At 51.0% G+C, this 12,411-nt stretch overlaps 1 protein-coding gene across 2 annotated transcripts in view; it reads right to left on the bottom strand.

The window, feature by feature from the left end:
- Fbln2 (fibulin 2) overlaps positions 1–12,411 on the bottom strand; it is a 70,110-nt gene that overhangs the window by 21,164 nt on the left and 36,535 nt on the right. For both annotated transcript variants that reach the window (XM_063237957.1, XM_063237956.1), the window contains exons 3-4: positions 3,104–3,215; positions 2,187–2,316 (exon numbers count right to left, since the gene is read on the bottom strand). In XM_063237957.1, coding sequence (XP_063094027.1) covers positions 2,187–2,316; positions 3,104–3,215 — 242 coding nt within the window. The remainder of the gene's footprint in view (positions 1–2,186; positions 2,317–3,103; positions 3,216–12,411) is intronic.

The raw sequence follows: 12,411 nt of genomic DNA, 5'->3' as shown, positions 1-12,411 counted from the left end.
ACTGTGAAAGGGAGAGAAAATAAAAGCGCCTTGCCACTGCCAGATCCTGTCGTGTGTTCTTCCTGCCGGCCGGGAGCGACACCGACAATGGACAACGTCTCCTAACATCAGGAAATGTGGACCCCAAATGACAAAACCCAAAGTCAAAATCCTCTTCCCAGTGCTGTCCTTTCCAGAGACCTGTCACCATTATCCAGTTTTGGGACCCATGGGCTTCTCTGACTCCTTCCCCTCTTCCCCAGTCATAGCCAGGCCCCTTCTTAGAGGTCTTCTGAAACTCCCCAGCCTGTCTGTGCTAACCTCTGCTGCAAAGACAGCTCACTGTCACCGCTTACTCTATTGTCCTCCTTCTTGGTTTTCAGTGGACACCTGACCTCCCCAGAATAGACTACATTTCCCAGCCTCCCTTGCAGATGGATGGCCACATAACCAAGTTCGAGCCAATGAAATCTAAGCTCAAGCACTTTCTGCTCTTAATGAAAACAATTTTTTTTTTTTTTTTTTGGTACGCGACCACACACTTGCAAGGCAGGCGCTTATGCCGCTGAGCTAGATCCCCAGCCCCAACTTTCTGCTCTTAAAAATGGGCTCTTCTATCTGGGTGCCATGGCCCTTGCCTGCAAACCCAGGACTCTGGAAGAATCACAAGTCTGAGACCAGTCTGGGAAATTTATCAAGACCATATCTCAAAATTTCAAAAAGGACTGGGGATTTAGTGTAGTATAAAAGTCCTGGGTTCAATTCCTAAACACCTGAAAACAGGAAAGGAATTCTGACATACGTGATAACACAAATGAATCTGGAGGACATTATACTAAGTGCAATAACCAGTCACAAAAGGACAACAGTGGGTGACTCCACTTCTTGAGGTCCCCAGAACGGCCTAATTCATTAAGAGGGATGAGGGGAGGGCTGTCAGGGTCTGGGGAGGAGTGGGAGTTTTGTGAACAGGGACGGAGTTTCAGTCTGAGAAAATGGACAAATGGACAAGGACAAGGTCTAGACAAGGACGGTGTGACAGTTGCACAATGGTGTGCATGTGCTTACTGGCCCTGAATGACACACTTCAAGATGCTGGGATCAACTTTGTGTCATATGCATTTGACCACAACAAAAAGCAACTGAGGAGAACACAGTCTCTTCCCAGCCCTCTCCTTCCTCTGCCTGGAGGCTGCACAGCCATCCTGGACCATTAAGCAGAACACAGGCGGCAGAAGCTTGTCCCTGTCCCTGTCCACCTCCAGGCCCTATGTGAGAGAGGAAACCAGGCTTCTGTGGAGCTCCCAGACCAAACTGATGCCTCAAGGCGAGTGTGAGCTCCAGCACAAGCCACTTCCATCCACAAAGTTCCCTGCTGGGCCCAGAGACCTCAGTGTGGCAGCATCCCCAAAGCCTGTCTCCTCACACGCCTGGTGGCACAATCCACTGCCTACCACTGTCAGTTCATGCTGTTTCCTCTGCCCCATCCTGACTCCCCTGTTCATGTGGGAAGCAGTCCCTTAAAGACAGGTCCCCACCCTGCCAAGGAAGACCCAGATGACAGCCTCCAAACTCCCTCTGGCACTCATCTCTCTACCTCAGGCCAAGCCCAGTCCTGCCAGTGATGGACAAGACCTGCCACATCATGTGCATGACCTCAGCTCCTTCAGCTCCCCACATTGGTCCCAACCCAGCCACACAAGCTCTCTGCCACTCCTGGATCCTGCTAAATGTACTGACTTCTGCAGATGCCGTACAGGCTTTCTGCCTGGCAAGCATCCTGCCTGGCAAGCATCTCGGACATCATTCCTCACTCCACCTCCTCCAGGCTTTTATACAAGGGTCCCCTTTTTGGTGAGCCCATGGGCAGCTGCCACCAGGTGAAATCCAGTTGCACCTATATGGTGTCACTACCTATGCCTCCTCTCTTATCTCTTCTGTTGTAGCACTATCACCTGTGGCACTATCACCTCCTGACAGCACACGTAATGATGTTCCTCCCATGTCCTCCCGACAGGGACACTCACAAACCAAGACCTGTCATCACATATTCACTGCTGCATCCCAGTGCCCAAGATAGTGGCCTCCACATCCTGGGTCAGCAGGCATCCAACAGTGTTTTCTTTACAGGTGCTGAGACCCCGGAGGTGGGAGGCCTGGTGTCCCAGGAGACCCTCCCACTCTGCAGTGAGGTCATGGCCACTTGCCTTGTACAGGGACACACTGCAGGTATCATTGTCCTCGGTGCCACAGGCCTCGCCCTCCTTGGCTCCCCGCACACCGGCCACGCAGCTCTTCTCCTTCAGGTAGGAAATGCAGCAGTGCCTCTGGGCCGTCCTGCAAAGATGGGAATCAGCCCAGTTGCCCCATCCCGCTGTGGGCCCTCTGCCATGATGATGGTCCCCACATCACAGAGGACAGGCAGAGTGGGCTGTCCAGGACACCAGCATGGTAGGCCAGTGTGGCTGGCAGAGCAGATGCCAGCTCAGTATGTCATGGGGGTTTGTTTCTTGGCTTAAACAAGGAGACGCAGGCCTAAGTCTCCTAGGACTCAGAGCTGTGGGTCCTTGATTGCTGAGGGGAGGCAGAGCCATTCTCTGCCCACTGCCAGGACAGACTGGCATAGGGAAAGCCAGCCCCAGAAAGGCCTTCGGGCAGGGACAGAGGCAGCTGATAAGCCAGGGCTGCAGGATCACAGGGCACAGAGCTCAGCAATGTATGAAGTGGGCATATCCTAGGGATGGTTATTCAGTGACCAGTTATTCAGTTATGAGTTCCCTGTCACACGTGGGATATAAGTGTACACTAGGGCCACAAAGCCCAAACTCCAGGGGTCCAAATGATGTATGCTCTTACGCCCCTCAGTACCCCTGAATCAGTGGAAAGGGGAAAGGAATAGGAAAGTGAGTTAGAATTCCAATTAAATTTCCCTGAAGAGGGCCACACAGGCTGGGCACTAGAAAGCATGGAGTCTGTTTCTGACAGTGCCCCTGACCATGCAGCTTGGGGGGGAATCACAGGGCCTCTTGGAACTCAATCTACCTCCTTATCTGGGGAAATGGGCAGGCTGGAAAAGATGGCGCTGCTGGAGAAAGGAGGGGTGAGGGGCTCCCCCAAATCTCACCTGCACACATCACCCTCCGCACCACTCTCAGGCATCTCTGTGCACTCGTCGTTGTCGATGGCCCACTGCTGCCCAGCCGCGCAGCAAGACTCGATCAGGTCCTTGGTGGAGCCTGTGAGACAGCAGAGGCAGAGGAGGCCACAACCTGGGACTCCAGGGCGGAAGTCAAATCCTGACCCTCAGTGGCAGCCGGGCACCGCCCCACTGCCCTGCACCTACTGGGAGCAGCGCAGCCACCACACACTCAAGGGCTCAGCCTTGAGGAACAACCAGAGCTCCCAGAGACCAGGGCCAAGGCCCTCCAGCTTCCACCCCCGACTCCTGAGACCTTGCCTTTGCTTCTGAAGAACCTAATCTGAGTCACCGAGGCAGGGCAGCAGTAGCCAGGCAGGCTGAAGCACACCTATAATGTCAGCTACTCAAGAGGCTGAGGAAGAGGATTACGAATTTGAGGCCAAAATGGACAGCTTCCTGAGATCTCATCTCAAAATGAAAAACAAAAAAGGGCTGGGGATGTAGCCAGTGTGATAGCCCTGAGTTCACTCCCCAGTAAAAATGAATGAACGAAAGAGGGAGGGAAGGAGAGAGGGACACAGAGAGAAAGGGGGGGACAGGACAGGAAGAGGAAGACAGAGAAAAGAAGGTGCATTATCAGCAACAGACACGCCCAACTCAACAATGGAAAAGAAGACAATGGGAGGGATCAGATGGGAGAGAATGTCTTAAAATTCAGATTGCTGGTGGCAGAGCCCTGGCTAGCATGTGCAAGGCCTAGATGACCCAAGGAAATAACTACTTAAAAAGTATTAAAATTAATGCTAATGAACATAACAGCCAAAAATAAAACCAGCATACTCAAATTAGTAGCTTTCTTGTGTCTCAGAAACAATCATATAGGAAAATTCTATTTGCAAAATACACAAACTTAGAAATAAATCAACAATAAAGACCTCTGACTTACGTGAAGAAAAAATATTTGATTGTCTAATGGGTGTAACAGTAGGCTTTGTTCTAGATACATACCATGTGGCTGCATAAGAAACTCAATACCCAAAAGATGTCAGTTCTCCAAGACCACGCTTCAAAGCAGTTCTAATCACAGGCCCAACAGCATGTCTTACAAAACTTGTGGAGATGATTCTGACATCCACACAAAAAGTGAAGAAATGCTTAAGGTTACCCAAGAAAACTTTAAGACAGAAAGACAGACAGACAGAAAGAAAGAAAAACAGACAGGAAGGAAGGGAAGGAGGGCAGATTTTTCTCTACTAGCATAAAAAATACACTTTGAAACTCTAAGCATTAAAAAAAAAAAAAAAAGGAAGGAGATGGAGGGCCGTGGATCAGATTCAGAGACAGAACTAGATGACAGGATTTCTGAATTACAATGAGGGTGCACCCTGAGCACAGCAGGGCCAGTGTGATGGCGTGGAGATTAACTGTGCCCCAGACACCCATATGTCCAAGCCAGTGGCATCTTGGGAGACTTTTGGACCTCGAAATGGTGGGGCCTGGTGGCAGGAAGTGAGGTCACTGGGGGCGTGGCCCTGAAGGGGCTCTGGGGTCCACTTTGGGTGTTTGTTGAGTGAACTACTGAGACCTTGGAGTTAAGGGGTCAGGAGCCAGGACCAATGCTGTCTATCTGACACCCTCAACCTGGCACGCAGGGCTTGGATGCCAGGCGCATCTCTGCTTCCATCTGCTGCTGCCAGACTCCGGACTTGAGTCCCTGTGGCTGCTGAGAGCCATGCCACGGATCAGACTGACTCTCTGCTTGTCACACTCTGCATGAATACTTCTGGCGATGGGGCTAAGCACCAACACAGCCTATTTCTATTCTCAGAGCTCCTACTCAGTGCTCTCTCATTCACAGACCTCAGTCCTCCTTCAGGACCTCCTTAAAGAGATCAGGGTGGCAACAGGGCCTGGAATCCCGGCCAGATGACACACAGTAGATGTCCACGCCAGGCAACAATGACTACTGAAGATGGACTGGGCGCTCAACTATGAGTCAGGCCCAGGTCCAAGGTTACTAGTGAGTCTGTCATGTCTCTGGTTTTATACAGGAAGTGGGGAATTACAAGTCCCAAGGCTCAGTGTTCCACTTCCCTTCTGTTCCAGGCCTCAGCACCCCCACACCTGTGATATGGGTACCCTGATGCAGCCATTCCTGAAGATTCCCTGGATACATCTCACCATCAGCAGCCTGAGAGATGGTGCTGCTGTTGAGTATGCTAAATGGGGACCTCTTCCTGCCCCACCCCTGCTCAGCGGCAGGGTTTCATTCCTGCTTGGCAGACTTCCTGCCATTCTCTCCTGGTCTTTCCCACCCTGGCCTCCCTCATGTTGGGCTAAGACTTCTCAGCCAGGAAGGCCACCCATGAGCAGCAAGACTGGGGACTCGTTCTGATGCCATCTGTGGAGTTGCCCGCTACCATCCAAGACATGGGAGGCAGGGCCCCCAAAGCCCGACCGACCCCATGAGGACTCCCAAGGCCCCAGTTTTCTAGGACTGCACCAGGATGGCTGCTGGGCTCCCAGGTTCTCCTGCTCAGGACCCACAGGTCCCTCCAAGGCCACTTCCAAAGCACATCCCAGGCCACACTCTCCCCTGCTTGGTTCCCGTCCCCTGGCCCTTTGCTCCCACTCCTGTCCTCCAGTCACCTCCGGTACAGCACAGGAATGATCCTACAGGTCCCCATTTGCTGACAAGCCCCATGTGTGTGACCCCACAGACATCCCACCTTGTTTCCTTCCTCCAGCCGTTCTCTCACTCTCACCATTCACTCCCTGAAAGCTTTATTTCTGTTCCTGCCCCTGGGACCTTTGCATGCCACACAGTGGAGAATCCTCCACTCCCTGTACTCTGTACTCTGCCTCATCTGCCACTGTCTCCCTGGCAGTTCGTATTTTGGGAGGGTCTTGTTTCCTCAGAGCAAGATTCTTCAACCTGTGTCTCTGAACTGACATCCACCCAACCTCGCCACACCACACCACTGAGCCTCCTCCATCATGGCCTGGCCTTGAACACCCTCTGTCACCTAGGGGCTCCGCAGATCCACTCAGAAGCCAGCAGAGGACAAAGTGTGACAATGAGAGGCCTCACACACCACTGTCACCCCTTTACCCATGGGTTCATGGGACCCAGCTAGCAGCCAAACACCCACCTCCACTACAGAGGGTGAGAGAAGCCTCCCTGGCTTCCTCCCTCTCTTTTCCCTCCACGACATCCCTACTGGGGGACACACTTGTCCCAGCCACCAGCCCAGCAGAGTCTCAGGTGCCAAGAGTGAGCCCCAGCACCTCTGGGTCCTGGAGGATAGCACAGGGCAGCACAGACGGGGAGTGTCAGGAAGTCCAGGTGGCACAGAGTACACAGTGCCTCTTGCTGCCAGCTCACCATATCCACGGTCTGTGTGACAGGCCCCCTCCCATGAGTGAGAAGGGGAAAGCAAGGCCCAGCCTCTGGAAGTGACCACAAGTCCCAGATCTTCACCTGCCCTCCCCCTTGCCTGCCTGTAGGTGGCAGTTTCTACCCATGTGTGTCACTGTCACCTCTAAGCACAGGAGCCCAGAGGGACCCACTCACTGTTGCAGGTTTTGGGAAGTCATCTGTCACCTGAGCCTCTGCTTTCTCACCTGTGAAATGGCCAAATAACCTCTGAAGGATTCACAGCCTGGCAAACAAGAGGGGCTTGGTAAGCGTGAACACAGGAGTGAATTCATCGACAAAGCACGACAGGACTATCGTCCCTTGAGCAGCAGAAGCCTAAGGACCTCTGCTTTGCCTTTCAGCCTCCCCTAGGTCACCTGGACCTCCTCCAGTGGGAGAGCACAAGGCTGGACTCTAAGGACAACTCACTGTCCCCTTCCTGAAGCACAGAGGGAGACTCGATCCCCACGGGCAGCGATGTCATCTGCAGGTGCAGGAGGATCATGCCCCAGGTCTCCAGGCCGACATGACAGCCCTGCCTTGGAAAGCAGCCAAGTCCCTGCCAGCAGGGGACGGGGACCAGCAACCAGGCCCACACAGATGACACATCCAAGTCACACAGGCACACGCTGGAGGAAGCAGCGAGTCCCAGGGACACAGGGTACTTTCACGTGAAGTTGGAAAACAAGAGATTAGCTTCTCTAGGTGACAACATGCCTAGAAAACTAACTGAACACTAAAAACCAAAACTGTCAGAGAATAAGAACCCAGTTCAGGAAACCAGCCAGACATACAGGCACCAACACTGCAGGACTCTCCTCACAGAAGGTTCCTGCAGAAGCCGTATCGAAGGCCCAGAAATGTGGGTGCCAGGGGCTGGGGAGGGAGGGGCTCATGCTGGATGGGCACAGCTTCAGTTTGTGGAGCTGGCTAGTGGTGATGGCTTCACAACCCTGGGAAGGTGCTCAATGCCACAGAGCTGCACGCCCAGTTCATTATAAATATCATGCTGTGAAATTTTTAAAATGCACTGAAGCACAGTAAGAAACCTGTGGCCCAGCGCTTCACCCTCTGGAACCCCACCCTGCTGAGAGATGACACCTGGCACACACAGGAGGCCCCACGCTTGCTGGCTCTCTGCTGGCAGAGGTTCCAGAGACAGTCTCCACGCCAGAAAGCAGTAACCGAGGGTGAGCCATCCAGTCTCATGCAGGTATTGCAAAGAGTTAGATGCTCTTAAATTAACTGAGTCCACCTCAGAGTACCCATAACTGAGCGTCTGTTTCTCCCTCAGGAGGAATGTGTGGCCAGCATAGAGCATTCTGAGAAGGAGACCCAGGACCCTGTCACAGCCATTGTCCTGCAAAGGGGCCCAGTGCTGGCCACAGAGGAAGGAACTGACTTGTCTCTGTTTACCCTCTTGTATTCTGCATTTGTTTCTATCATCTGCAGGTTTCACCCATTCAAGAGCCCTGGCCTATAAAACTGTTCCCTTATAAAAAAAGGTTCCGGAATTGCAGGGATTCTGTCTCTACCCCTTTGATCCCAGAACAATGGGTCTCCCAAACAATCCTGCCCAGGGTCATGACCCGCCAGCCAGGCCCCTCTGCTTGGTGTCAGAACCCTAAAGAATACCAGCTTAGGGAATGCGGGGGGGGGGGGGACCTTTACTTGGTAGATGAGGACGCCTCCCTCCACTGAGCCCCATTGAACAGGATGTTGAGGGCCCTGAGTAAACAGCACAAAAATACCTTCTGCTAGCATAGAGATGCCCTGCGGAGTGGGGGGACTCCTGATGGCCCCAGGTAGTGGCCTTTCTCAGCCACCCAGGTGCCCTAGTCTGTTTATGGGGTGTGTGAAGTGGACATAGAAGCCAGAGTCCAGAATTTAACTGTCATCTAGGATCCCAGAAACAGGCCAGGATGGCTGAGAAGCCTCAGGAGCCGCTGGCTGGGCTCCCAAATGAGTCCTCCATTCAGCCCTGGGGTTATCCTCTTGGGACCAACAGTCAGCCCCTCCCCTGCACCCTCAGCACCTGGTTCTCAATCCCCACTGCCTGTCTGGCCTCTCCTGTCACCTTGCCCATTCATTTGGGCACTGACTGTCCACCCAGTGCCTAGCATACCCCTCACAGACTTGGTACCACTGGATCCTGTCCCAGAGGACATGCTGGCCACCCCTGCGGACCACCTGACCTTGGCCCTGGCCATAACTAGCTAGATGCCAGCCTGCACCCATGGCACTATCCCTCAGCTTTGGAATAAACCCCCTGGTATGTCTGGTCTCCATCACTCTGCCTCGCCTGCAGAGGCCACCTAGAACCAGGCCTCACCAAGGCACCCAGATCTGAGAAGAGCTGAGGCTGGGGTGAGCAGCTGGGATTTCCCCAACCTCTGATGCTGGATGTCTGGCCACATTCCCCCCAGCAGGAAGAACTGAGCCCTGGAGAAGCACAGTGACATGCCCAAAGTCACACACAGGACAGACTCATTCTATGAGATGACGCTCACTCCGGGCACAGGCAGCAGGGCCCAAGTCACAGAGTCACAGATCCCACGAGACGAGGAAGGGTGGCAGACAGAGTGAGCAGAAAGAGGTGAGACAGGATGGGCTCGGCCTCGAGGAGCCTCTGCCCCTACCACAGGCACACTCTGGACATGTGCTCAGGGTGGGGGAGGCCCCACCCCTGCCGCCTCTTACGAAAGTGGCCCCAAGATCCCCAAGGAGGGCAGGTTTCTCAGCCCCCTCCAGCATGCCCACCCAGGGACTGCGAGTTTTCTAAAGGTCCTAGAGGGAAAATGTAATATGCCAAAATCCAAACGAAAAACCACCAAACAGAAATGGAAGTATGTCCAAAGAAGGCCTATACATTTTACACACCAACTTCTTGGTCTGGGCTCATCTTGAGCTACTCAGACACGGAAGGGATGGTGCTGCCCAGGCTCGCAGAGCTGGGGCAGAGCATCCAGGGGTGCACTGTTTGAAAATTTAAAATGTGAGGTCGGGCACAGTGATGCATGCCTGTAATCCCAACACTCAGATACTGAGGCAAAAAGATTATTGCAAATTTGAGGCCAGTCTGAACTATAGTGAGTTCAAACCCAGCCTGAACTACAAAGCAAGACCCTGTCTCCAAAAAATTCAATAATAAAATAAAATAAAACTGGGGCTGTGGGCAGGGCATGACGCTCCATGGGAGAGCATGTGCTTCTTACACTGAAAACTGAACTTTGATTTCTATACTATATCCAGAAACAAACTCCAGATGGACAGAAGATCTAAACACTAAAGGTCAAGCAGTAAAACATCTAGAATATAATGACATCAATAAAATATAACATGAGGGAAGACAAAGATTTCTTACACAGAACATAAAATGTACTAACATAAAAGTCAAGATCAGCCGGGGTGGTGGTGCATGCCTGCAATCCTAGTACTCTGGAAGGCTGAGGCTAGAGGATCACAAGTATGAACCCAGCCTGGGCAACTTAGTAACTTAGCAAGGCTGTCTCAAAATATAAAAGAAAAAAGAAAAGGGCTGGGGATAAACAACAGCTCAGAACAAAAGCCCTGAGCCCAGTTCCCAGTAAAAATGAATAAACAGTTCACTACAATCAGGAGTTTGTGCTCCTCACACAACATCTGTGGTGGGTTCATCAGAAAGCACCGAGTAGGAAGACAAGGTCCAGGATGGGGCGAGACACTCGAAGCCATGAGAGACTCCACCGGACCGGCAGCAACCAGGCAGAGGCTAATCCTAAGAATAGTGAACGGCAGCAACATGTCACGTGACAACAGCCGGATGAAAGCGCACTCAGCACCCTAACTGTGAAGGAGACACATAAAACCACCAGGGAGACCAGTATGAAAGCAAGGCAGCCCCCAGAACTAATTGGGGTGCACAGCAACTGGCACTCGCACCCACTGCTGGGACTGGCAGTGACCGTGTGGCAGAATCCACTAACACCGAACACCAACTCTGAAGCGTGGGTCTATTGCAGGGGCCCAGGCAGCACCCAGGAATGCCTGGGCCTCCCAAGACACACACAGGATCACTCCCAGCTACTACACCCACTGTGGCTCCGAACCCCAAATGACCCGAGTGTCTGTCAGCACCTGAGTAGATCAATTAACTGATTTATTCCTACACTGGAACAGGAAAAAGCAACTGTAATTGCAATGTGCAATTTAACTGCCAGGAACTGTGTTAGCAGCGATATAACCGCTTTGTGCAGCACTCTGATGAGTCCCCAGTACCCTATCTCATGCTAAAGAAACCGAGATTGCAGTGGGTCCACTCTACAGGATCAGTTCACCAACCGGCAGGGGAGACTGCTAACTGAGTTTCTGCTAAGTGCGTTTCAGTGGGAGGGAAGATGAGATCTCGCTGGGAAGAGGCACTGGGACATGCTGAGACCTCAGAATGGTTTCAGGCAGCTGGAGGTAGCGCCTGAGGACTACACCAGGAAGATAAACTCACCGGGCTGGTCTAATAGTTACACATTAAAAGGCATACTTACATGATTCTAGGTTACAAGACACTCAAGAGTGTGCAGATTATGCCTCAATAGAAACTCTAAGAAAGGAGCAAACCCAGGAGTTATTAAAAGTAAACAAGATATAGCTAAATCATCCTCAACGAGATACTACCTCTATTATAGACAGCTAAGTTAGGAAAAAGTATTATATGCAGTCAGACAGGGCTAGGTCCTTGAGTGAGTCAACAGAAAAGATGAAAACGCATTACAACTGTGGCCAGAGGCATATCAGTTGGAGGTCAGGCCTTAAGATAAAGCTGGAATGACCACCCTACATGCTTCCCCAAGGGATAAGTAGCAACACTTGTCAATCAAGTCTAGATAAACATCAATCGCCTCAGTCGAAGACCAAAACCTCTGGACCCAACCCTTCCTAAACAATTCTTTGTTCTTTCCATGTACACTTGTTACGTGACCTGCTTCCCCATTGGATGGATTATTACCTAAGCAGCTGTATTTATAATCTGATCATAGCTTTAGCCCACATTGTACCCACCTCGTGACTTTGTTCTATAAAAACTTCCTTTTAAAAATGGGCTCATTGGCAACGCACTTGTGTGCCCTCCTGTCTCGCTCAGGAGCTATCTCTCTCTCTACAAAACTGCCTACTCTGTTGCTCCTTAAAATTCATTCTTTGATTTTGGGGAACACAGATTCAGCGTATGAGACATCTAACAGGTTGAGCGCTACATTTATTTCCCTTATGTAAAACTAAAGATCCTATTTACTTTTATGAAATGAGCTACACAATAGAGTTTCGGGACAAGTGGAGAAAAACCAACATGGTCCAAGTTAAGGAGCTAATAACTGTGTTAGGTGTGAAGTAAAGGTAGGTGGCAATACTATGGGAGAACGTCTTTATTTTTTTAAAGATTAACATCCAGATTCAAATGTTTCCAGCATGCACACATGCTATTTGTAGGTGTGTACCATGCACATGTGTATGTACACTATATATGCATCAGCACAACCCTCTACACCCGCTGGCTCTGTATCTGTGGATTCAACCAACTCAGTACAGAAAACTACTTGAAAAAATATTTGTACTTCCATCTGTCCTGGTATTTTTCTTAACACTATTCCATCAACAATCTACTAGAAAAGTATTTACATAGCATATGCATTGTATTAGGTATTATAAATAATTTAAAGGTGATTGGAATATGTGTCCAAAAGTGTGGCTTTCCTGAGTGGAGAGGAACTGTCTGAAGCCATACATAAAATATTTAATATAGTTAGTATATAAAAGCTCCTTTTTATGAAATAACACAAATCGGGAAAAAGGAACTGTTGGTGGGAATATAAACTAGTACAATCACTATGGAAATCAGTATGGA

The sequence above is a fragment of the Cavia porcellus genome, unplaced genomic scaffold (assembly GCF_034190915.1).
Source record: "Cavia porcellus strain 051 isolate PalLab524CR breed Dunkin Hartley unplaced genomic scaffold, mCavPor4.1 scaffold_27, whole genome shotgun sequence".
Classification (NCBI taxonomy): domain Eukaryota; kingdom Metazoa; phylum Chordata; class Mammalia; order Rodentia; family Caviidae; genus Cavia; species Cavia porcellus.
The sequence above is the reverse complement of the archived record's forward strand: the minus strand, read 5'-3'. Positions and strand labels throughout refer to the sequence as shown.